At 39.2% G+C, this 21,959-nt stretch overlaps 1 protein-coding gene across 2 annotated transcripts; it reads right to left on the reverse strand.

Moving 5' to 3' along the window:
- Window positions 1-373: 373 nt before the first annotated feature.
- LOC132681857 (methyltransferase-like protein 21E) lies at window positions 374-19,810 on the reverse strand. 2 transcript variants are annotated; one of them, XM_060636729.3, is made up of 5 exons: window positions 19,632-19,810; window positions 17,527-17,606; window positions 6,783-6,946; window positions 5,524-5,641; window positions 374-1,037 (listed from the first exon to the last, which is right to left on the reverse strand). In XM_060636729.3, exons 2-5 carry the CDS (start codon window positions 17,594-17,596, stop codon window positions 598-600), a joined length of 792 nt encoding a protein of 263 aa, XP_060492712.1. In that variant the 5' UTR covers window positions 17,597-17,606; window positions 19,632-19,810; the 3' UTR covers window positions 374-597. The 2 variants fall into 2 exon arrangements, with proteins under 2 accessions (XP_060492712.1, XP_060492711.1); XM_060636728.3 differs by lacking the exon at window positions 19,632-19,810 and adding an exon at window positions 18,556-19,596.
- Window positions 19,811-21,959: the final 2,149 nt, after the last annotated feature.

Here is a 21,959-nt window from a genome sequence, read left to right on the forward strand (position 1 = left end):
GCTTGAAAATTAAACAATTACTTCTCCAAAATCTCAACTGTGTTAATGTTTGCCTCCAGTCATTTTTCATTTACTAGAATGAAATGTCCTTGCCTGTGACCTCAGCTCCACATGCATGATTGATTTCAGAGGTTGTGCTCGAGGCCTACCCTGCCAAGCAGAGACCACTGACCACCTATAAGGTGGCACTAAGGAAAACCACAAAATTAATCTCCTAGTTACCATTATATTATGTATCTGCCTTTTCAGATTTACTTGCAGATCCCATTGTAATCCATTTCTTTATTTCTAAAGAGAGAATCAGATAAGCTCATGTCTAAAGCAATAGCAATGTTCATTTTAGAGATATTAAAAATTATCCTACAATTACACATTACAAACAATAGTACCATTTAATAAAATGATAATAATAATAAATGGTGCTATTGAGGGATAAGAAAAGTCAACTCTGTCCTAACCAATGACCACACGGTACAGCTTAGCCATCTTCTAGACTCAGGTGCTATATGTGGGAAAATTCCTGTCTGGGGTGAGGCAAGTTTATGAGGCAAGTGACTTGGGAAAGTCACTGCTACATCAGATCATCCAGGGTCTTCTTTAAAGGAACACTCTTCTGGAAACCACCTTTCCTTTCCTTGCACTCCTCCGGCTTTTCTTCACAGCTTTATACAACTTAATATTCAGGCTGGGGAAACTGGAAATCTCCTCCAGGTCAAATAACTCCTTAAATCTATCTACAAATTTATTTTCTTTCTCCAACCTGAATTTCATGACCCAGAGGATGACGGTAGTTTCTTTGCACAGATGGTCAAAGGTAATGAGGAGTTCTTCCAGGAAAGGATGAGCGTAGACAACATCAGCTGCCAGGATGTAGTCAAAATTGTTGGAAGATCTGGGGAAGTTCTCATCTAAAGCTACACCCCAGGAGAGTTCTTTAACCTGAGGCAAATGCTTACATTTCATTTTGGTGTTTCGGGAAATATTATATTGCAGGTTTCCAAGTAATTCAGGTAAATCTGTGGCAGTCACATGTGCACCTATGAAACAAAGAACAGTAGGAAAAGTAATCCTCGAGGGATAAGGTAAAACAATCAGGTTTCAGGCCAACATGCATTTACAATTCTGCACAATCGCTAACCCCACGGAAACGACTGGTCACTACACACAGGAAGGAAATCTCTTCAACACAGATGCTAAAGTAGCCTTATACGTCCCCTTAAAAAAAATTAGATTCCCATGGTACTTTTGCACTCCATTGCATTTTCTGTTCTCCTGGGGTTTTTGTTTTACTATTATTTCTGTTGTTATTTTCTATTTACTATACGCTAGGAGAAAAATAATCTAGAGAAAGGGAAAAGTCAAAGTATTTGGAAACTCCTGCATCAAAAACCATAAAATACTTAGGAATAAATCTAGCCAAAGAGATAAAAAATCTATACACTGAAAACTATAGAAGCTTATGAAAGAAACTGAAGAAGACACAAAAAAATGGAAAAAAGATTCCATGCTCCTGGATAGGAAAAACAAATATTGATAAAACGTCAACACTACCCAAAGCAATCTACATATTCAATGCAATACCTATCAAAATAACACCAGCATTCTTCACAGAGCTAGAACAAATAATCCTAAAATTTGTATGGAACCAGAAAAGACCCCGAATAGCCAAGCAATCTTGAAAAAGAAAACCAAAGCTGGAAGCATCACAATCCCAGACTTCAAGTTGTATAACAAAGCTGTAATCATCAAGATAGTATGGTACTGGCACAAAAATAGGCACTCAGATCAATGGAACAGAATAGAAAACCCAGAAATGGACCCACAAATGTATGGCCAACTAATCTTTGACAAAGCAGGAAAGAATATCCAATGGAATAAAGACAGTCTCTTCAGCAAGTGGTGCTGGGAAAACTGGATAGCAACATGCAGAATGAACCTGGACCACTTTCCTACACCAGACACCAAAATAAACTCAAAATGGATGAAAGACCTCAATGTAAGACAATGTAAGGAAGCCATCAAAATCCTCAAGGAGAAAGCAGGCAAAAACCTCTTTGATCTTGGCCGCAGCAACTTCTTACTCAACACGTCTGTCTCCTGAGGCAAGGGAAACAAAAGCAAAAATGAAATATTGGGACCTCATCAAAATAAAAAATCTCTCACAGCCAAGGAAACAATCAGCAAAACTAAAAGGCAACCGACAGAATAGGAGAAGATATTTGCAAATGACATATCAGACAAAAGGTTAGGATCCAAAATCTATAAAGAACTTATCAAACTCAACACCCAAAAAGTGAATAATCCAGTGAAGAAATGGTCAGAAGACATGAATAGACACTTCTCCAAAGAAGACATCCAGATGGCCAGCCGACACATGAAAAAATGCTCCACATCACTCATCCACAAGGAAATACAAATCAAAACTACAATGAGATACCACCTCACACCTGTCAGAATGGCTAACATTAACAACTCAGGCAACAACATGTTGGCAAGGATGCGGAGAGAGAGGATCTCTTGCACTGCTGGTGGGAATGAAAGCTGGTGGAGCCACTCTGGAAAACAGTATGGAGGTTCCTCAAAAAATTAAAAATAGAACTACCCTATGACCCTGCAATTGCACTACTAGGCATTTATCCAGGGGATACAGGTGTGCTGTTTCGAAGGGACACATGCACCCCCATGTTTATAGCAGCACTATCAACAATAGCCAAAGTATGGAAAGAGCCCAAATGTCCATCGTTGGATGAATGGGTAAAGAAGATGTGGTATATATGTACAATGGAGTATTACTCATCAATCAAAAAGAATGAAATCTTGCCATTTGCAACTGTGTGGATGAAACTAGAGGGTATTAATGCAAACAAAATTAGTCAGAGAAAGACAAATATCATTTGGCTTCATTCATATGAAGAATTTAAGATACAAAGCAGATGAACATAAGGGAAGGGAAGCAAAAATATATAAAAACAGGGAGGGAGACAAAATATAAGAGACTCTTAAATATGGAGAATAAACAGAGGGTTGCTGGAGGGGTTGTGGGAGGAGGGATGGGCTAAATGCATAAGGGAAATTAAGGAATATACTCCTGAAATCATTGTTACACTATATGCTACTAACTTGGATGTAAATTTAAAAATAAATAAATTAAAAATAAAATAATAAAAATTAAAGAAAAAAGTATTTGGAACCCTCAATGGAAAAATCAGAAGTCACTGCTGAAATAGGTTATTTCAGTACATAGGTTATTTGCAATGCATAGGTTATTTGCTAAAAGAATGCTGAGCCCAAGTCATGTGAACCAAAATGAGAGTATATTACATGGGCATTCTATCATTGAACAGGAGGCACTCGGTGCAGAAAGAATTTTTCATGCAATTACATTGGAAATGTCATGACATCCATGTTTATGCCCAAGTTCTCAGCTTGACCACTTTACAAATATGAATCTTCCCATCAAAAGATGTTTAAAACCTAGCCCTGACACACACATAGTGTTCCTACAGCCAAGGACCACAGATGCAGGACAGAATACGCATATGAAGAAGATGTGCACAGCCTCTGAGTGAAAAGCGAATAGTAGTGGTCATTTTCAGGAAGAAATTGGAAGAGGCAAAATTGTAAAAACCAATAACCAATAAAATTTGGCCCTTAAAGTAAAATTTGAGCAGTAGCAGAGACTGAATATAACGTGTAAATAAATCTAGGGACTGGCTAATTCCACATCATCAGACAAGAAGAGACTGGTGTAAGAAATAAGAAAGCAGAACTGGGAGAGAAGTATAGCACAGCCCAGACCAGTTAAGAAATCACTCCTTAGTCATGATGACAAGTTTCTCTGGCCATTGATTATGTTTTGTGGGAAATATGAAACATGTGTATCATTGGTAGAATCAGAGAAATATGAATTGTCACATTCTAGTGTGGGTGGGTCTATCATTTTCAACAAATCTTTTTAAAATCCCAAGATCAGGGGCGCCTGGGTGGCGCAGTCGGTTAAGCGTCCGACTTCAGCCAGGTCACGATCTCGCGGTCCGTGAGTTCGAGCCCCGCGTCAGGCTCTGGGCTGATGGCTCGGAGCCTGGAGCCTGTTTCTGATTCTGTGTCTCCCTCTCTCTGCCCCTCCCCCGTTCATGCTCTGTCTCTCTCTGTCCCAAAAATAAATAAAAAACGTTGAAAAAAAAAAAATTTAAAATCCCAAGATCAGGAAGACCTCCCCCCACCCCACCTCCAACTGCCCAGAGTGAATATGAACTACCTGACTATGAAGATCTTTGTGTCTAGAGAGCAGAACACCATCCGTCTCCATCTTTTGTTATTTGTGTTAAGTTATACAAGTAGCCTAAAAGGACCAATTATTTTTAATGGAACAAATGACTTTCTGAAGCACAAATGTGCTCCTGATCAGGAAGCCTTTGGGTTCAAATCCAGTAGTACCTCTGAGTACCCATACTAAATGGAATACTGACTTCAGAAAGCAATATCTGAAGAAGCAATTTTAAAATATATATGGAAGACTTCAAGGGTCCTATATTTCCCCAGCATTTAGAAAATTGTAAATTGCTAAATTTTGAATTCCTCTCAAGATTGTAGACTGGCAGGTGTGCACTTCTAAAGATCAAGAAAACCAAGACAGACTTGGGGAGCACCCATCAGAGAAGGCAGCTAAACAGAGGCAATGCAACAGGTAACAACAAGAGAGGAAGTGAAGCAGGCTCAGGCATATGTAGGGACTGTCACACATTCCATGAGACAAGAGAACACTGGTAAGAGAAGAAGGGGTCCCAGAAAAAGAACAGAGATGAGCTGGGAAAAGAAATTCAAGGGGAAACACCTAAAATTAGAAGCAGACATGACTGATAATACTCCTTCTCTCTTCCAACAGGTGCTTTTTCACAAAAGCACAGGGCTCCAAAACCCAAAAGGAATATCTGGCTGCTCAGGAATGTTGAAACAGGGCTACCATTTAAACAAAGATGGCCAGAGCCAGCAGCAAGACATCCCCCTGGGCCTTGTATCCCACATGACTCCCCTAGCAGCCAGGAGGCCTGAACACAGCTCCCAGTTACAATACACTCGTGACTTGGTTCTCCATGAGCAGAATTAATACAACTTCACAGAAAATTCTGAAAGAAACCAGTAAGGTGACTTTAAAATTGGTAGTGTTTCAGAATGCCTGGGTGACTCAGTCGCTTAAGTGTCTGGCTCTTGGTTTCAACTCAGGTCATGATCTCGTGGTTTCGTGAGTTCGAGCCCCACATCAAACTCTGTGCTAACAGTGTAGAGCCTGCTTGAGATTCTCTCTCTCCCTCTCTGCCCCTCCCCACTCGCTGTCTCTGTCTCTGTCTCAAAACAAACAAACAAAAAAATAAATAAAATTGGCAGTGTTTCTTGATGAAGCCCATTCAAACAATTAAGGAGCTAAAAATTAGCCTAGGTTATAGTAAACTAGACAGCAAAAGCAAGTAATTGCATCTGATCATGTAACTCTCTGACCCCATTCAATCAAGAGTCCCTACTTACCAAGTAAACTTGCCACGATGGAGACCAGCCCTGTTCCAGCTCCAATTTCAATCACATTTTTGTCAACCATATTATAGTGCTTTACATTTGTTTCCAGAAAATAGCATAGAACAAGGGCCTATGAAAGTTAAAAAAAAAAAAAAAAAAAAAAGTTCTCAGCAAGTAACAACAGAAACTGAAATTAAAGTCTATTAGATAAATACACCATATACACTAATACTATATGTATGTACATGTGTGAACATGTGTGTGTGTACGTACACATTACAACAGAGGTACATCCTCCAATAGGTTCAATATTTAGACTAGAAAAAGTCCTTGGGTACTGTTGGGGAGATAAGAGAAATGAAACTATGGAACTCAATTGTGTAGGTTTGATTATCTTTAAATTTTTTTTAATGTTTTTTCTTTTTATTTTTGAGAGACAGAGCAGAAGAAGGGGGCGGGTGGAGAGAGGGAGACACAGAATCTGAAGTAGGCTCCAGGCTCTGAGCTGTCAGCACAGAGCCCAACACGGGGCTCAAACTCATGAACTGCAAGATCATGACCTGAGCCGAAGTCAGATGCTCAACCAGCTGAGTCACCCAGATGCCCCTGATTATCTTTAAAGACAGCAACTTCTGGGGTGCCTGGGTGGCTCAGTCAGTTGAATGACCAACTTCTGCTCAGGTCATGATCATGGTTCGTAGGTTCAAGGCCCATTTCAGGCTCTGTGCTGACAGTGACGCCTGCTTGGGATTCTCTCTCTCTGACTCTCCTCTACGCGTACTCTCTCAAAAATAAATAAACATTTTTTTAAAAATAAAATAAAACAAAGAAAGCAACTTCTAATAATAATAGTCATTTCAAAGAAGTGTGTGGGATTGGGGCAGACAGTGGTAGGGGGTGGTCTGTCCCCTTCATGGACAATTGGTAAAGGACTGGTGACATTTTAGAACACTCTGCAGGTTGAGACTAATAGATTTCATTATGACTATTTAACTCAAATGGAGCCAGTTTTAATGGGAAATAAAAATGTTTGCTATTCTAAACTCCAATGGTCACAAAACACTGGCAGTGTAAACAGTGCTCGTTGTCAATCAACCCTTCAAGTCAAAAATAGAACTGATTGCTGGAAGCGTTTTCCTAAGTTTTAGTGTTGTTTGAGGTCATAAACTAGAACAATAGAACCTATTTTCTCTCTTCCAAATAGTACACAGTAATGAACAAAACTGGCTGAAAAATCATTGAAAGGTAGCAAATTCTATGTGAAATTATACCGATGGCCAAACAACAGCACCGTAAGAATCCATGGCTTCGGTAATTCGAATCTCATGACCAACAAAATGAAATCCCTCCCAGGAGGTGGTTGTTATTAAACTTGGAACAAAACATCTTGCCATGATCTCTGCAACCACTTTCTTGCTGTCATCATCTCTCTTCTCTGAAAAGAAAAGAAGAAGTTAATGGTTGTGGTTGTTGTGTTAGTAAAAACCAGGAAAAAGAACTGATGGAAATGTAGCATTTCTACTTATTCTAAGTTACTTTTGAATATTCATTGACCTTATCTGCAGTATAATAGCAAGGTGAACTATTTTAAAATAACTCATACTACAAGCTAACATTTCATATGTCCACAGCTTTCTGATTTTCACCAAAGCTGAAATCACCATTATTCATTTCTGCAAAGCCATGTGAAACAAACAATAATTGATATTTTTTAAAAAAGCAATGATTTTCAAAGGCTACCAATCTATTTATCTAAAACAAGAGAAAGACTGGCAATGAAACATAAGATCTTGACTATTCATATTGGCTACACAATGCAATTGCAGCTATTTCAAAAATGCATCATAGTATTCCCTTTATGACAAAAGATATTCAATACCATCCAACAATATACCCTTGTATTATTTTATTATTACTTATTTTAAGTACATTACTTTGGGGCAATTAACGGCATCTTAACATCCAGGACACTGCATAAGGTTCATAGGCAACATCACCAGTTACTGAGCACATTTTAAACATGCCAGACCATGTTAAATATATTATACATGTTACTTCATGTAATTTCTTTTTATTTCATGTAATTTTTGCAACAGTTTTGTGAGGTAAGGCATTATTCTTTGTACTTTTACAGATAACAAAACTAAGATTCAGAGAGCTTTATTAACTTGACCAATCTCATGCAACTTGTAAATGAAGGAGCTAAATTTGAATTCTTTTTTTGGTGGCTCCAAAGTTCCTTCTCTACTCCTAAAAAGCTATAATGTAACTTTTAAAAACTAGCCATCTCTAAGAACTTAACAAATTAGTTACGGAGCAAGATACATACCTCTAAGTCTCTATTTCCTTATTTGTAAAACGTGACAGAAGAATCTACATCAAAGAGTGTTGGGAGCTTTAAATAAGATGATTCATGTAAAGTGCTTAGCACTTTGCTACCTAAAGCTTGATAAATTATTATCATTATTATAATTGTTATTGTACTTTGGTCATGAAACTAATAATATAACAAGATCATCATGTAAACAAAAATACTGGATTGTGAGGTACCAGACAGAAAATTCTATACTTCCTCATAGAAGCAGAGAGTAGAACGGTGATTGCCAGGGGCAGGGCTAGGGGCAAGGGGGAGATAGTGGTCAAAGGGTACAAAGTTTCCTTTATGCAAGATGAATAGTTCTAGAGATCCAATGTAGAGCATGGCGACTACAGTTAATAATAATGTATACTTGAAATTCGCTAAGAGAGTAGATCTTAAGTGTTCTTATAAAAAAAAAAAAACAGTAACAACGTGAAGTGATGGATATGTTAATTAGCTTGTCATGTTCATTTCTATATATCTATACATATAGACATATATATATCTATTTTTACATATATATAATATATATATACATATATACACATATATATATACATACATATATAATATATATCTATACATATATATAATATATAAGGGTGTGTGTATGTATATATATGTATACATATATATATATATATCTCAAAACATCAATCATACATCTTAAATGTATATAACCTCTATTTAATAGTCAATTATGCCTCAGTAAAGCTGGGGAATAAAAGAAAATTCCAGAGTTAGATAAAGAAGGGGTAACTCACCATGGTGGTGGTTACTAAGGGATGTTTTCACAAAGGAACTGTGTCTTAAGTTTAACCTTTGATCTATGATTTGCATTAACGGAGAAGCTATTTATTTCTTATACCAATCATTAAATTCCATTGACTTTTCAAGTCTTGTTTCTGTGCTTTTGAGTCTGGCTAGTCCTTCTGGCCACTTCCCCCACCGCAGCACTGAATCTGGGTCTAGTTCTCTTCAACATAGTTCTTAACAGGTAAAAGAAGAAGGAGGGGAAGGGAGGGGAGAGAAGGAAGGGAGGGGAGGGGGGAGGGGAGGAGGAGAAGGGGGGCAGGGAAGGAGGGAAGGAGAAAGGAGGGGGAGGGGAGGAGGGAGGGGAGGGGAGGAGGGAGGGGAGGGGAGGAGGGGAGGGGAGGGGAGGGGAGGGGAGGAAGGGAGGAAGGGAGGAAGGAAGGAAGGAAGGAAGGAAGGAAGGAAGGAAGGAAGGAAGGAAGGAACATACAGACAGATATACATACAACAGTGGAGTCTTGCCTGATGAGAGTGCATCATGACCTGATGGGGATGATTAACTCACACCTCAGTCCTGATATCCAAAAATAAGCAAGTAAATAAACAAATAACAAATACAAGTATTTCCAAAAAACTGGGGAGCAGTATAAAAACTTCTCATTGTGGTCTTCATAGAAAATAAGCTCCTGCTAGAAAATTTATTTCCCAAATCTCAAAAAGTTAAAAACTTTCACAGTTTCCAACATTGCAACTATTCAAAGTTTTAAAACAGATGCACCACTCAAAATTAAAATGTCATAGAATCCTAGAATGTCAAGATGGAAAACACCTCAGATACCTTCTAGCCGAACCTTACACCTAATTTGGGAACCTCATGTTCCTGTTGGGTGTAAACTACATAGTCAGCTTGTGCAACCTCTTTCAGCATTTCCAGTGAAGATAAATGTGCTACTTCACGAGGTGCATTTAGAAAATGTGACTATTGAAAATTCTTCTCAATATTAAGCCAAAATCTGACACCAATTTTTTTGTCTATTATTCCTAAAAGTAAGCTTCATGGTGAGCAAACTTCTATTTTTAAAATGTGTTCCAAAATTTTAGCAAAGGGCAAAATATACAAATACATACATGGCCCCAGTGCCAGTCTTAAAAATTCTGGACTCAAGAGTATGTGAAAGCCTCAAGTGGTTTTCAAACTTCTCCATTGCACTGAGGCAAGAATAGAAGTGAGAGTCTTGAGTCCTTGAGTCCTAAGAGAAGATGTTATTGCCAGCTCTGTCCTCTTAGCTTCAGTAACATCATTCCCTAGTGTTCGGGGAGCAGAATGGCAAGATGGAGGTAGATCAAGTTTGACATTGTTGAAAACTTTCTTCAGAGGCCACAGTCACAGGAAGGACTTCCTGTCAACATGATTTCCCGTCCTAAATTCTGTGATCCTTCAGTAGAGTCCTTCCAAGGATCCACACAGAACCAGGTATCACCCCCAAAACACTCTAACTTAACAGCACACTATAGGAAGGGCCCAGTCTACACTCCAATCTACAGCACCACAAACACTGACCCTTGGCAGAGATCTAGAAAAACTTAAGAAATGAAAAACCAATACTTTTAGTAAAAGCCACCCTTGTAATCAATTGCACTGCACTTTTTCAATGATGGCATGCATTCACATGCAAGGACTCTAAGAACCAAATAATGTTGGTAATATGCTTTTCTTGAACTTTAACTTTCATCTCATTATATTCGCATGCCTTGCTAAAATGGGGTAGGGGAGGAGGCAGATTTGCTGTGGATGTTCTTTAGGGAAAAGCAGAGAACATTAATTGCTTCCCTGACCTTTAGCTGAATGTGCCTTCTTGGACCTCCTAGCATACTCTGTAAATGCAGTGCTTTCTGAGAAGTTACCCAAGGTATCAGGGATTAATAGATGTTAGAGTACACTAAATCCCAGGAGTGTCTCCTAAAGTTCTAATCTTTGATATAAAAACTTTGCCAGTGAATATTTACTGCTACAACCTGACATCTCTGACGTTGCACTTTCTTTTAAAGGTTAGTAGACCAGATTAGTGCTGCTGTCCTAACAAGAGTGTAATAGCAGATGATTCCTGTTTTTTTACAGTCTTTCTAAATAAACAAAACTAGTCATTTTTTTAAGAATGACTACATCTTTACCTTCATAAAGAAGTGAGATCTAAAAATATAGATGTGAATATATTATTATAATCAAATTATTTACACTTTCCAAAATAAAGGATCTCCAAAGAGATTAATGAAACAATGGCCACTATTAATTGCTTATATACTGAAAAGAGTACAACTCTACCCATATGTGGTCATTCAAAATTAATTATATACCTAGGATGCCATGTATCATACAGAAAATATTGTCAGGTTGAATAAAATTTAATTGATAATGTTTTATATTACTAGTCTCCTCTACATTTAAATAATATACAAATACTATAGGCATTCCTTAAGAAGTAAGTCTCAGAAAAATTTAGTATAATTTATAACAGGAAACTACAATGTACCAAATTTGGCTTTTAAAATAATTTGTCTAGATGTAATATGTACGATTTTAAAAGTTGGGACACCTGGGTGGCTCAGTCAGTTAAGAGTCCGACTTCCACTCAGGTCATGATCTCACTGTTCTTGAGTTCGAGCCCCATGTCAGGCTCTGTGCTGACAGCTCAGAGCCTGAAGCCTACTTTGGATTCTGTGTCTTCTTCTCTCTCTGCCCCTCCCCCGCTCATGCTCTGTCTCTCTGTTTATCAAAACTGAATAAATGTTAAAAAAAAAAAAAAAAAAAGCAAATACACCCACCACACACACGCAGTTATTTCTATCTTAAAACTTTACTGTTTTTCAGCATAAACTTCTATTTAAAGATTTAAATAACAATTTTAACAGTAGTTATGTATTTAAATCAAAAGACATGTTTAATATTAAGTTTTAGCAATATCACCGCTTTGATGACAAGAGCCTCTGAACTGAAATCCAGTGGAAAGAGCTGCGTTAGTTATAAGGGCATTCTTACATGAAACTTGTAATAAAAAGCAGAAATCTATCCTCCAAACATAATATTCAAAGAATATGTTTTTTAAAATACATGCTTATGTGGCGCCTGGGTGGTTCAGTCCATTGAGTGTCCGACTTCATCTCAGGTCATGATCTCACGGTTCGTGGGTTCGAGCCCTGAATCGGGCTGTGTGCTGACAGCTCAGAGCCTGGAGCCTGCTTCAGATTCTGTGTGTGTCTCTCTCTGCCCCTCCCCCGCTCACTCATGCGCTCACGCGCTCTCTCTCTCTCTCAAAAATAAACGTTTAAAAACAATTTTTAATAAAATAAAATGAATGCTTGGTTATTTGTTGAATATGGGAATGAATCTTAAGAAGATTAATGAATCAATAGATATTCTTTGGCCTTTAGTTAAGATTTGAAGAGAAATTTTTTCCAAAAAGTAGTATCATTATCATACAATGGAATTCTAATTTATATTTCTGAAGAATATTTTTTCCACAAATATTCTCCCCTTGTTACCTAGCACTTAGGCCCTGGGACAAGTAACTAAAACTGAGTCATGTTACACAAAATGTTGAATCTTGACTTTCCGATACAAAAAGCAGAAAGCTTCTGATTATCTTTACTTTTAGATAAAAGTTATCTACTATAATCTTAAGAGTATTATTAATGAATTTAATATTGAAACAAATATCAAAACAAATTATAAATAAAACATAATTAAGACAGCATTACAATTAACTATGTTGCTATTTCGGGCTTACTTATTTTAATGCTCTTTGATACAAAAAAGTCTTAAGCACCATTTTCCTGCTATTAAAATCTTTGCTGACAGCGAATAAAATCTACCAGGTGCTCTTGTTCTCCTGAGAATTAAAGGTGTTTCAAGTATGAAGTGAAAATTAGCAGAATTCTGCTACATTATGATGATGCTTTTCTTAAGAGGAAAATTCACTTCAGACTGGATTGTAGTAAGCCTTCAAAAACAGGATCTCTGTCTAGATTCTTCTCTTTTATACTTTTAAGGTCAATAACAACAGTAATAAATGGAAGGGTCAGATCACAGAAGTACACCCTCCCCCCCCCCAAAAAAATGTCTTTAATAGCTCTGACAGGTGAATTTAAGCTTCCATTTAAGGGTTGTCATGAAAACCCGTCAGCAAAATTTAAAGTAAAAACCCCTCTACTAAATGAAAGAGCCTTGTCATTCAACTGAATCTTCTATTCAAAGATGAATGTCATGTGCTTTTTAGAAATAGCTAGAGATTAAAAAAAAAAAAAAAAAAAAAAAGACGTTAAAGATTTTATTTTCCAATTAGTAAATGGTCACAGGCTAACCTGAAAGAATTCTGGATGTCTCAGCAATGTCAAGGTCTTGGGCCTGATGTTAAAACTAATCCCCGAGAAGATTTCACAAATATTTTTTGTCTGGAGTTCTGCTTAGTTTCAAGAATATACAGAGGCGTCACTTTGATGCAGTGGATCAAATGAGGTTACATTTACAGAAGAAAGACAATTCGCCCTTTACTAGATGGCTCAGGATGCAAATGGAAAGGAAAAAAAGAACCAAAATTAGTTGTACTCAAAGTTTGCTTGCTGGGATCCCCATGGGGACAGACACCTAAACAAATGTGAATGAAGTGTGACAAGCACAATAAAAAGTATTTCTAAAGTGCTCTGGGAAGCACCAGTAGTGGGAGAATCTGGAGAAGCTGTTCTCAAGGAGGAGGGAAGAGGTAGGTGGCCACGCAGAGAAGGAAGGAAGCAAGGTCAAGGGAGAGGAAAGTTCCCAGGGAGTGGTCAAAAGCCCCCCAGAGTTGGTGTACAAGGTGCATGTTGGGGTGTTGTAGAAAATAAGTGGTTGCAGGGACAGGTTGTGGTTGGACTTGTGGGGACAAAGGGAACAAGTGTGTGCTTCTCAGGTGAGGAGCTGTGGCAGGAATTGATAGGAGCAAATTTAGCTCTGACAGCAGCAGTGAAGGCTAGGTGGAAGCTGATTAGTAGAACACGATTGCAATGATCCTGGCAAGAGCCGCAAGAGTTGAACTAGGGCGACACTGGGTCCAGGAGCCAAGCCTGCTTTCGCGAGCTGTAGAAGTTGTGGTAGATCCTCCCCTCGAGGGTAGCAATGGACACGCAAACGTGACACTCACCCTGGTGTTCTGAAGACGTCTGAGGCAGACTGTTATTTAAGAGTTATGTTTATTCAACATGTGGAGGATGTGTCAGTTTAGCAAATAGTTGTTCAGGCTGCTTATGAATGATTTCTCACATTAGTAATTATATGTGCGGTTGTACTCCTCCTACTACGTAAAAAATATCACCTCAGACTATAGTTTGATATGTCCCCTAAACAGCAATACAATTACTAAAACTTTCTTCTTTATATATTAAGGTAATGTGGCTTATAAAAGCCATTGATCCAACTCTGGAAAGATTTATAAAGATGCTTGTGGAAGGTTTTCACCTGATACCCCTACAGAATACAGTATACTTGGTTCTGAAAAGAATCCACTGACTGGGGACCAGAAACAGATCATTCCTAAGGAGCAAATTGTAAGTCCAGCCAACAGCCCCAGTTAGAGCTAATTCATTCATCCACTCATTTTACTGAGTACCTGGGCACTATGAATATAAAGATAGGGTAACACATACCTGTTATAATAGAGATCTAACTAGTTCACTCAAAAATAGAAAGAGAAAGCTCAGGAAAGCAGGACCTGAGCCCTGATGATTATGAGTCCTGGAGTCAAATGAGAGAGGGCAAGACGTCATGCAGAGAAAACAACATGTGCAAAGGCCCATTGGCAAAGACTCTTGACCAATTTTCCGGTTTAGGAAACTCTGAGAACTAAATTGTAGGATGAGTGGGGGCGGGGGGGGGGGAGGGTAGCAGGAGATAAAATTCTTAGGTCATGCTAAGAAGTCTTGATTTTGTCCTATTGAAAAGAATGAGACACTGAGGAATTTTAAGCACAAGGCAAATGTGACAAGATTTGAATTTTTGAAAAGATCCTGCAGCTATAAAGATGTACAGAAGATAAGAAGGGGGAGCTGGCCTAGAGTAGGGGCAGCCAGGTGGAAGACAGCTATGACAGTCATGAGAAGAAATAATAAACACCTGAATCAAGGTGACTGATGCTGTCTGGGGGCATGAGGAGTCGGGAAACAGGAGTCAGTAAAATTGATGGGAGATAGTGATGAAGGGTATAAGGAAGGACCAGGCTGATTCCAGATTTCTGGGTAGTCAGGGAATGAAGTTGCCATAAACTGAGACAGAAAAGATAGGTTGGGTGGGGGTGTAAATCTGCAAAAGGCAAAAAAATCATGCAGATTATCCTGCAGTAGGACATGCTGGCCACAGAGGTGTGCTGTTCAGACTAAGGGAGCCTGCCGCTGGGACCATAGCTGCCTGACAGCTCCTGCTGTGTCCCTCAGAAGCCGTGTCTCCCCTTGGGGCTACCCGCTAAAGCCAGCCCGCTCCCATTCCACAGATGACCGTACCTAGTGGGTGCCTCGCTCCCTCTCCTCTCGAACACGTCAGACCTGCACCGTGATCTGATGGCTTCCCCCTGCCCACTTCTGTTCCTTCCTTCCTTATTCTCCACAAACACTTCCCCCGGTAAATCTCCTGCAACATTTAATCCCATTTTGGTATCTGCTCTGATCTGACACGGCAGTAAGGCCGATTTGGGAGTCGTGCACAGAAATCACTGAGCCTTGGGTTAGGACTAACCTGTTCCAAGACTGCAGACCCTGAAGAGCTATTTTGTAACACATTGCTATGCGGGCTAACAGCTGGAGAGTGGCTGTTGAGAGGTAGGCAACATAAGATATTTTGAAAAGTTAATGTGGATGAGGTGTTACACGGCTTGGACTCTTGGTGTAGCATTAGAAACCAGATAGAGGACGTTTTAGTATCTACCAAAGTCCTAACTTTAATCCGTGTATAATTTAGGTGACATCCTAGAATTCTTGGACCTTCAGGACAGTGGCAAAATAGAAGAACTGGGCTATGGGTTTGCTCCATCTTTTCCAAGCACAAGACACTTAAGTTTAAGAGTGAGGACAGGGAAAGTCAATATCCTTTAGCACCCAAGAAGTGAGTGTTCCACTGGTTAGTGGAAGTCTTTCCAACAAAATGCCATCTGATTCTCATGCCCCAGCAGCACACACTTACTCTGCCTGTGAACATATTTTTAAAGCTTTAATTGGCTCTGTAGATGATTATGGGGTGTGTTTTCTCATGTTATAAAATATTTTAATACTAGTTCTGTCTCAACCTTACCTTGAACCCCTTCCATTTCCTTTGTAACTTGCCAAATTATTGTACGCACAGTTGAAACCAAGTATTGTTACTAAGATAATGATAATGACGAAATTTTATTCATAAACTGCACAGAAATCGCATCTTCATTCAAATCACCTAAATGGCTGGATTCTCCAAGTGATCATGACTTTAAATGTTTAGGTTTGCAAAAATCACTACAGTAAAACTGTTTGTGTAGAAGCCACGTAGGCTGCCAACACTGGGCACCCACCCAGCTCTCTTGGCCTAAAGATATGCTCACCTAGGTAGAGGCCACCTGGTATGCCTAAAAAAGGAAAAATTAAAAAAGCAGGACTACATTTCATAGAAAACTTCCACAGTGTATAGATAAAGGAGAGAGAAGAAGAAAGAAGCCAAGATAATTAAATTTGTATGACAAATGTTCTACAAAAACATAGTAGTCACTCCTCCAAGGCGGTCAAGAGTGTCTGTCTGCACTTTTATCTCAAGGCAATGGGGACAGTTGCATTACACAACCCATGAAAAGTCACTCTTGATACTTAAAATGATGTAAAAATCAATTTCAAATAACTACTATTGCAGCAGAATTCAAACTTAAATTCCTCTATCCTCAGAGATCAAATTGCATGATGTACTTTTCTCTAATTAATACATCAGAGGAACCATAAACACAGACTTAAAATGTTTTTCTATAAATCTAAATCATCTTTCATGCAGGCATTTATAAAAACTTGCAGCCCCACCTAAAACTACTTTTATCTCTCCTCCTATCTAAAAAGAAATAACTTAGAAATCACAATCATGTATTTAGTGTGTAGCACGTGAGGAAAAATTTATTCTACTTTTTCATATTTAAAAAAGACTCCAAGTACTTAGCAAGTCTATATATCTAATTTGTCTGTCAAAATTATCTATAACATATCATCAGGACCATAGGTACAGCAGTAGACATCACACATTATTATAGATTTTTTCAGGTTAGCAAATATAAGCCAAGATACAATATGCAATTGATAAGTCCTAGTCCCTAATGTCTTAAAGAGAACACTGGGGCACCTGGGTGGCTCAGTCAGTTAAGCGACTGACTCTTGATTTCAACTTAGGTCATGATCTCATGGTTTGTGAGTTCGAGCCCTGAGTCGGGCTCCACACTGACAGTGCAGAGGCTGCTTGGATCCTCTCTCCCTGACTCTCTACCCCTCCCTGCCTCTCTCTCTCAAAAATAAACTTAAAAAAAAAAAAAAAAAAAGATGCTGGGGTGCCTGGGTGGCTCAGTCAGTTAAGTATCCAACCCCTGATTTGGGGCCAGGTCATGATCTCATAGTCATGAGATCAAGCCCCGCACTGGGCTCCACACTGGGCGTGGAGCCTGCTTGGGATTCTCTCTCTCTCTTTCTCTCTCTCTCTCTCTCTCTCTCTCATAAATAAATAAATAAATAAATAGATAGATAAATAAATAAATAAATAAATAAACTTAAAACAAAAAAGGCAAGACATTAGTAAATACCACAAACATAAGCACTTATATTCTATTAGTTGTTTGTCTTCTTAGAATTGGCTAAATTACATAAAGAAACATAAAATAATTTACCTTTTTGAGTTCCTGGATCCATTAAGTGATGAACTAATGGATGGCTATATATTGACGTTTTCTTGATCATTTCTTGAAAACTAGGCAAATAATATAATAAAATATCAAATGGTAATAATTCAAAAGTGTGTTAAGTGCTTTTATATTTACCTAATAAAGCTTAAGTAACATCAAATCTAGTATAGAAAATTCAATTAAAATTTCATATATTGATAAATCAGGATTTAAGATAGACCACCAAAACACAATCTATGCAATACAAATAAAAATTCTGACAGAGAAGAGTCAGAAGTTTTAGAAGCTACTGGAGAAAGAAAACATCCTTCACCAGGGACTACCTTAGCTATCACAAAAAAAAGGCATCATCTTTATACTGACTGGTCAGATAGCAATCTTAACAGTTAAGAGGTGATTAAAACATTGGGAGAAAATGGATTTTGTTCAGTGTAGTGAAAACCACAGTTTTCATCTGAAACAGCAGTAGATATAAAGTTCACTTGTTTCCATCACTGTATTAGTAGGAAGTACCCAGGTTCTAATAGCTCAACCACTAAATGGTCTTTTAAGTAGCCTCTACTTTGAAGAACCAAATATGTTTAAAATTAATTATTCTGTGCCTCTCAAATAGAGCATATCCTGTGAACAAGCTGAAACAAGCTGTTATTCCAATTTAGGGAAGAAATGATTTGATGTTTTTCATCTCAGTTTTGGCTCCTATCATACATAATCCCTGTAATACCATGGAGTTATACAGCACTCCGTTCTTCCGGGGATCCCCAATCACTTTTCACAGCCACCACATTTTTCTTTGCAGTATGCCTCAATAAGTTAGAAGACCAATTATTTTCCCTACAGCTGACAAAGAAAACAAAAAGTCAAATGACATCCCCGCGGTCGCTGGTGAAACAACAGCAACAGTGGCCACGCGTTCTGTCCCCGACTTCGTTCCTCTTCCACTAAAAGACGCAGTGTTTATTACACGTGTCTGCCTAAAGCTCAACATTTATTAAATGTGAAATCCAGACCTACCTAAACGGGTGGGCTGAGTTTCTAGAAGTTTAAAAAGTATCATCCACAACTTTTGTTTTGCTGGAGAGACCACTGAGGGTGCATGAAAGGCGAGCCCAGAAGCACGCAGTTTGCTACTGTATACACTGGCAGCGAGTCCTTGTGGAAGGGATTAGAATCCTGACAGCTGCGGCTTTGGGAGCCTCTGGGTATACAGCAAGGAGGCTGGAATGCCTGTAAACAAGGGGGCTGAAGAAAAGCAGGAACATTCCATGCGCGTGTCTCACGACTAGAGCTAGAGCCAGTAGGCGAATATAAACCACTCGGACAGGTCCGTGAAGACTATGTGAGCAAAGTGATCCATTTTTGAACCTCAATGCCAAGAGTTATGTAAGACTTCACAGCTGTAACGTCCTGTGACGCGGAGGCCGCGGACTGTTTAGGTCACCTGCCCGGGTGTGAACATCATTTTTAGAATCACACAACCACGCCAGAATGTTAGAGAATGTGCTCTGGGCACAGGCATCAAGTTTCAATTCCTTCCTGCTCAGACTACATAGGAAGGCTGAGGGTGCATGTTCCCTGTGCACCTGCACATGTGTATGCCTGGCTGCACTTTGGAGCACGTATACATTTCCCCAGGCACTGAAAATGCCCTTAAAAAGAAGTTACGATAGGTAACAAAATAGAGCAATATTATTAAGGTAAATAAAACTAGTGGACTGTGGGTAGATCTTCTAAGAAATACATTATATACCATGATGTATATACAAAGTTGACTTGGGGTCATGTTAATATATTGGATAGGACTAGCAGTCTGGGAACCTAATTTTAATTAGTCCTGTCAATAATCTGCTTGTGATTTTAAGCATTTAGTTAATGTGTTCCTTGGTTCCCTCATCTATAAAACAGGGATGTAAAAGGTACGCAGTATTTGTGGGATGAAAATGGCAGGTAAAAAAAATATTCCGCAAACTGCAAAATCCTAAACAATGAAAACTATTATTCATAGGTGGTTGATTCTAGGCAGAGGGCATTCTCTCTCTTTGGCTTTCTTTAAAACAAGAATAAAGAATCATTTGGTGAATAAAAATCACCTGTCTAGGGGCGACTGGGTGACTCAGTTAAGCGTTAGACTTCGGCTCAAGTCATGATCTTGTAGTACATGAGCTCAAGCCCCGCGTCCGGCTCTGTGTTGACAACTCACAGCCTGGAGCCTGCTTCGGATTCTGTGTCTCCCTCTCTCTCTGTTCCTCTCCCACTCACGTTCGGTCTCTCTCTCAAAAATAAAGAAACATTAAAAAAAAAATTTTTTTTTAAACAGAGCCTGCCTTTTTCAGGGGGTTGTTTAAAAGATCACGAGACCTCAGTGCTGGATTTCTTACGAGGCAGAATCCCTAAATCGATCATTTAAAGTGACATGCTAACAATGATCACTTCAGTTACACTGAACTGTCTGAAAAGTACATGGATACTTCTGCCTCCAACTGTAAGTAGCTTATAGCCTACCTCTGCTTCTGAGAACTAGAAAAGCAAATTATACACACACACACACACACACACACACACACACACACACACACACGACAGGTCATCAGAGAGTTGTCAAGGCAACCAAGAATTCCAGGCTTTTGCTGACTATTGGGGTAAAGAGGCCAAGAGGGCAAAGGGAAGACAACAGGGAGGGATGCCAGTGGAATTTCAGGAGATCTCACAGAACCCGGGAGACAAAGAACAGTGTTTGGGGCCGGCAAGGTGACCAGGAATTGGGAACCCAAGATCCTAGGAAGCACAGAGAAATAAACCCCACACTCAGTACTGACTCTCCACTCAAGGCCTTTGCTCAATAAGATGTTTAGGGCAAGAGGTTAACTTCCCAACCAAAGAGTGGCTAGAAGCAGATGTAGCAGGGACCTAGACCTTCACATTAGACAGCAGCCTAGGGGATGGCTGATCCTGGGACCCTGAATGACCTCATGGTGGACAGCTGCCCAACCAGCTCAGACTGGTCAGCCTGTTGACTGGGAGATGAATAATTGTCCAGCTTATCTAGGCCACTGCATATGAACATCTCTTTGCTACAGGAGCTCAGCCTTCACCCCAGCTATTGTAGGGCAAAACAAATGTAAATTATCTATTAAAGACAACAAAATTCAATTTTAACAAAAGTACTATCTACAAACACATATGCAGAAAACTCCCAATTATTAGGTAGCTTTGAGAAATGAGGATATGAAAAAATTAATGTCCTCCCATCTCATCCCCAAAAAAGTGTTCTGCTTCAAATGCCTCCAGAGAAAAGAAGCATTAAAAACAGATCTGAGTATATTTATGTGGAAGCCATGGTTGACTCCAGAAGAAAGCTGCTAGAGAAGACTGGTAGAAGCAGACAAGATATTTCAAATTGGGAAAGAATAAGTAATAAGCAAGGAAAAGCAGCAGCTGCAGATCAACGATTTGAGAAGTTGGGCTAAAAGGTGAAAATAAACAAAAGCCTAAAAAAAAAAAAGCAGCCAACAGTCAGTCAACAGTTGTTGAAAGGTATCTGTATTTAGCATTCATTGGTGATGATGTCGATTATTTGAAGGCAGAGGGAAGAAAATCAGTCAAGATGGAAAGACCAAAGATGTCAGAAAGGACACAGACTTGGGTAGACAGTACCTCTGAGGGCCAAAGAACCCAAGCTCAGCCTGCTCTTCACCACAAGCAATCAGAACTTTGAGAGCCGCTGTTGGGAGAGGTCTCAGCAGGAGCAACACTAAAGTAACCATGGCCAGGGCACTCTAGAGCAATGTCTCTATCAACAGTAATCGACCTCTGGAAGCCACCCCCGAAGTCACCCACCTACACCGGTTAAGGCACAGTCCTGAGCCCCCACAGCCACTTACACACAAGTCGGCTTGTGACAACCAAATTATCTTAAAAGAGAAACATTACGATACAGAGGCTCCCGCATACAGTTAATACTCACAGGGGAATCACACACCCCATTCCAGCTTCCTCATTATTTTGCTAGAACCACAGCAAACATACTTTTCAAAGGATGTGGCAGCAAAGTGAGGTTCCCTCCTGCTATCCTCTTACATGGCCGCTGAGGAAAAAGGGGAAGGTGCAGAAAACAGGACTTCACGTAGTTGTGGGCAACTGCCACTGTTATGGAATAAGAAATAAGGAGATCTTTCTTCTCGTCTGGGTCGGAAAGTCAGGGGGAATGCATATAGACACTGACCACTGACCAACAGAAATCCCTTCCTTTCTGTCAATGCTGTCAGAAAGCATCAGACACCATATGATAATAGAAACATGAACAAAGACTGTGAATACAAGGAAACACTCAATGACGTGGAAAACACTAGAAAAACATAACAGAAAACAAGTAACCGTCAAGCTCTGCATCCGTAGTTTTACAAACCACACAATAAAAA

The sequence above is a fragment of the Panthera onca genome, chromosome A1, assembly GCF_046562875.1.
Source record: "Panthera onca isolate mPanOnc1 chromosome A1, mPanOnc1 haplotype 2, whole genome shotgun sequence".
Classification (NCBI taxonomy): domain Eukaryota; kingdom Metazoa; phylum Chordata; class Mammalia; order Carnivora; family Felidae; genus Panthera; species Panthera onca.

Coding starts and splice junctions, on each gene's coding strand:
- LOC132681857 (XM_060636729.3), bottom strand. CDS start 17,596: ATGATCAAGAAAACGTCAATATATAGCCATCCATTAGTTCATCACTTA. Junction 6,947..17,526: donor GGATCCAGGAACTCAAAAAG/GTAAATTATTTT, acceptor TTTTCTTTTCAG/AGAAGAGAGATGATGACAGC. Junction 5,642..6,782: donor GTGCTGTTGTTTGGCCATCG/GTATAATTTCAC, acceptor TAACTTTCATAG/GCCCTTGTTCTATGCTATTT.